This window comes from Octopus bimaculoides, chromosome 13, assembly GCF_001194135.2.
Source record: "Octopus bimaculoides isolate UCB-OBI-ISO-001 chromosome 13, ASM119413v2, whole genome shotgun sequence".
Classification (NCBI taxonomy): Eukaryota; Metazoa; Mollusca; class Cephalopoda; order Octopoda; family Octopodidae; genus Octopus; species Octopus bimaculoides.
Genome location: NC_068993.1, coordinates 8,253,756 through 8,257,107, shown reverse-complemented (window position 1 = coordinate 8,257,107; position 3,352 = coordinate 8,253,756). Strand labels below are relative to the sequence as shown.

Here is a 3,352-nt window from a genome sequence, read left to right as displayed (position 1 = left end):
AAACAGCACATATTCCGGCTATACATCTGTACTATACTTCGGAAAATACATAACCACTGTGAGTGTTTATTGAGCGAAAACACCTAAAGCTCCATGAGGCTCCGGCAGGGGATGGTGGCGAACCCTGCTGTACTCTTCCACCACAACTTTCTCTCACTCTTACTTCCTGTTTCTGTTGTGCCTGTAATTCAAAGGGTCAGCCTTGTCACACTGTGTCACGCTGAATATCTCCGAGTACTACGTTAAGGGTACATGTGTCTGTGGAGTGCTCAGCCACTTGCACGTTAATTTCACGAGCAGGCTGTTCCGTTGATCGGATCAACTGGAACCCTCGACGTCGTAAGCGACGGAATGCCACAATCTATGCATATATATATATATACGACAGGCGTGTAGATTTCAAGAAGGACAATATCCCTGCCAGGTGCTTAACTAAAAGAGATCTGTTTTACAGAGCTTACCACTTCCAGGGAGGTAGACTCCAAAGACAATTCCAGTATTTCAGCGTACTGTGAAATGGACGTTATGACGTCATCATTAGTGACTGAGGTGGAGTTCAACAAGGATTCAAAGTGATTTTTTCATCGTTTCAGGATGTCATATTTGTCAGTCAACCGTGTTTCCCTGTTGGATGACAAAATTGGATTAACCCCGTGCTCTTGAGAACTATACACTTTCTTGAGGCCATAAAAAAAGGCTCTAGAATCCTTTCTGCCTGCAGCTTCTTGGAGTTCAGTATGACCACCAATCTTCGTTCATCTGTCTCAGAGCACGTCGGACCTGGCCTATGCATTTTTTAAATAAGCATTCTCTTTTCTCAATGAGGTCTCATCATTTATCCATGTTTTATGAGAACTATGCATTTTATCTGTCACCTGCTGAACATTTGTCTTGCTATCACTGAACCAATCTTGATGTTTAGGAAGAGGAAGTCCAAGAACCTCTACAGATGCAGAGTGCGTTGCATCACGCAAACCCTTCCAAGATATTCCTATGTCATCGTTGATATCAACAATGTTGAGTGGAGTGTCCAGCTTGATAGAGAATTCCGCCTGCTTTTCAGTAGGTTTCAAAGGCAGAACATCAATACCCTTAGGCACTGATGACTTTTGTAGTCTTGTGCGTTTCAGATGGAGAGTAATCTTAGTACAGAGAAGAGAATGGTCAGAGAGATAGCAGATGTTATGAAAGGAAAGTTTAATGTTAACGTCCTTAATGTTTCGCTTCTTAGTGATAACATAGTCTATGAGATGCCAATCTTTATATCTAGGATGCATCCACGTCGTCGTGCAAAAATTTCGCTGTTGAAAAGTGATATTTGTGATGATTAAACTGAATTCCCTGCAGATAGAGGGGTCACGCAGACCGCTGGAGTTCATTCGACCTACACCATGGCGAAGAAGTACACCAGCTCTTGCCGGATAGTCAGTACCAACATGATCGATAAATCGCCCATAAGGATATGTTTATCGCTATAGTGACAACTAGCAATTTCAATGTAAGAAAGTCTATCTTCATATTTTTCTACTGTATTAAGACTTTTTTAATAATTTTTTTATACACACGCACACACACAGAGATTCATTCATGCATACATAGAAAATATGAATTTGTGTATATATAAATATATATATATACTGTCTAATTTTTCCTGTCTTGGCTTGTGTTTGCTACCTTGGAATCCTCTGTTTAGTGGGTTAATCCACTACTCAGGAAGAGCTATTCTAAGAGCGCGTTCTGTAACATCTTCGAAACGCCTAGTTTAGAATAGAGGCAGCTGATGAAGGAAAAATTCCGTAAGTGGCTCGTCTGTTTTCCTATGTGTTCGTTCTGTTGCCTGTAAACAAAGTTAGTTTTTGTGCTTTATGTTCCCGTTCTTTTTTTGACGTCCTGTACCCGGATATGCATCTATATATACATGTAGATGTAGGTATGTACATACATGTACGTATACATGCATATGCTCATATATCATTTGTATTATGTCTATATATATATATATTGCCGTTGTTGGCACTCCGTCGCTTACGACGACGAGGGTTCCAGTTGATCCGATCAACGGAACAGCCTGCTCGTGAAATTAACGTGCAAGTGGCTGAGCACTCCACAGACACGTGTACCCTTAACGTAGTCCTCGGGGATATTCAGTGTGACACAGTGTGACAAGGCTTACCCTTTGAATTACAGGCACAACAGAAAGAGGAAGTAAGAGTGAGAGAAAGTTGTGGTGAAAGAGTACAGCAGGGTTCACCACCATCCCCTGCCGGAGCCTCGTGGAGCTTTAGGTGTTTTCGCTCAATAAACACTCACAATGCCCGATCTGCCCTAACCACTGGGCCATTACGCCTCCAGACACACACATATATATATATACATACATAAATACATACATACATACATACATACATACATACATACATACATACATACATACATACATATATACATATATATATCTATATGTAAATGTGTGTATGAGTTAATATATTTCAATTACTACAATGATTGAAAAAAATACAGCATATATTCTTAATTTTCCTCAACTTAGTGATTGCTGAGCGATTCTAAACTTCCCACCGTAACAAAGATGACGTTTCAAAGAACAATGATTCCATTGTTGCAAAAAACACAGCAAAAAACTGTCCCTAAAAAATAAAAAAACAAAAAAACAAACAAACAAAATTGAAAGGAAGTATCAAATTTAAACAGACACCAAAAAAAAAAAAAAATTTTCTGAGAAACAGATCATTAAATTTTGAAGTGTTTTGATATAATCTTTTATACTAAAGTATTTACACTAATCTTCAAGTAAGTATTTATCCCGTTTCTCTTATCCTGTATTTGCATTCAACATCCTCTTTTTAAGATTACAAAACCTTACACGAATTATGTGATGCACTACAAATATAAGACTGATCACTCTCATGTTGCACATTTGTCTGTCATCTGTCAAACGTCTTTCTCACTAGCGAGCAATTCTGTGTCGACATTTTGAGAAGAGTAAATCAACACCACGATGTATGGAGTAAACATTATCTTCTATTCAGCTGTAATGGTATGTCTGGGAAGTGGTGCCGTCATGAAGATGGAACCAAAGATGGCTGAAGGTAAGTGGTAATCTATTTCTATACAGTATACACATACATATAACGTATATCTGGATCATTGAGCTCTAGTGGTTCGAAGTTCATTAACTGAGCGTACCTCTGGCGGCAACAATAAACAGTTCATTTTTTTATATTGACCACAACTCTTGTCTGTATGAATTTATGTATATATTGCTGTATGGATGAATGGATTCATGCTTTAGGTATATATATATATATATATATATATATATATATATATATAT

At 38.2% G+C, this 3,352-nt stretch overlaps 1 protein-coding gene across 2 annotated transcripts in view; it reads left to right on the top strand.

Annotated features, from left to right (window-relative positions):
* Positions 1-2,783: 2,783 nt before the first annotated feature.
* The window catches only part of LOC106876300 (uncharacterized), a 2,231-nt gene continuing 1,662 nt past the window's right edge, over positions 2,784-3,352 (top strand). The window contains exons 1-2 of one of the 2 annotated variants that reach the window (XM_014924798.2): positions 2,784-2,808; positions 2,970-3,107. In XM_014924798.2, coding sequence (XP_014780284.1) covers positions 3,017-3,107 — 91 coding nt within the window. In that variant the 5' untranslated portion in view covers positions 2,784-2,808; positions 2,970-3,016. Of the gene's footprint in view, positions 2,809-2,845; positions 3,108-3,352 lie in introns of those variants that run through there. The other variant, XM_014924796.2, reaches the window with a different exon arrangement.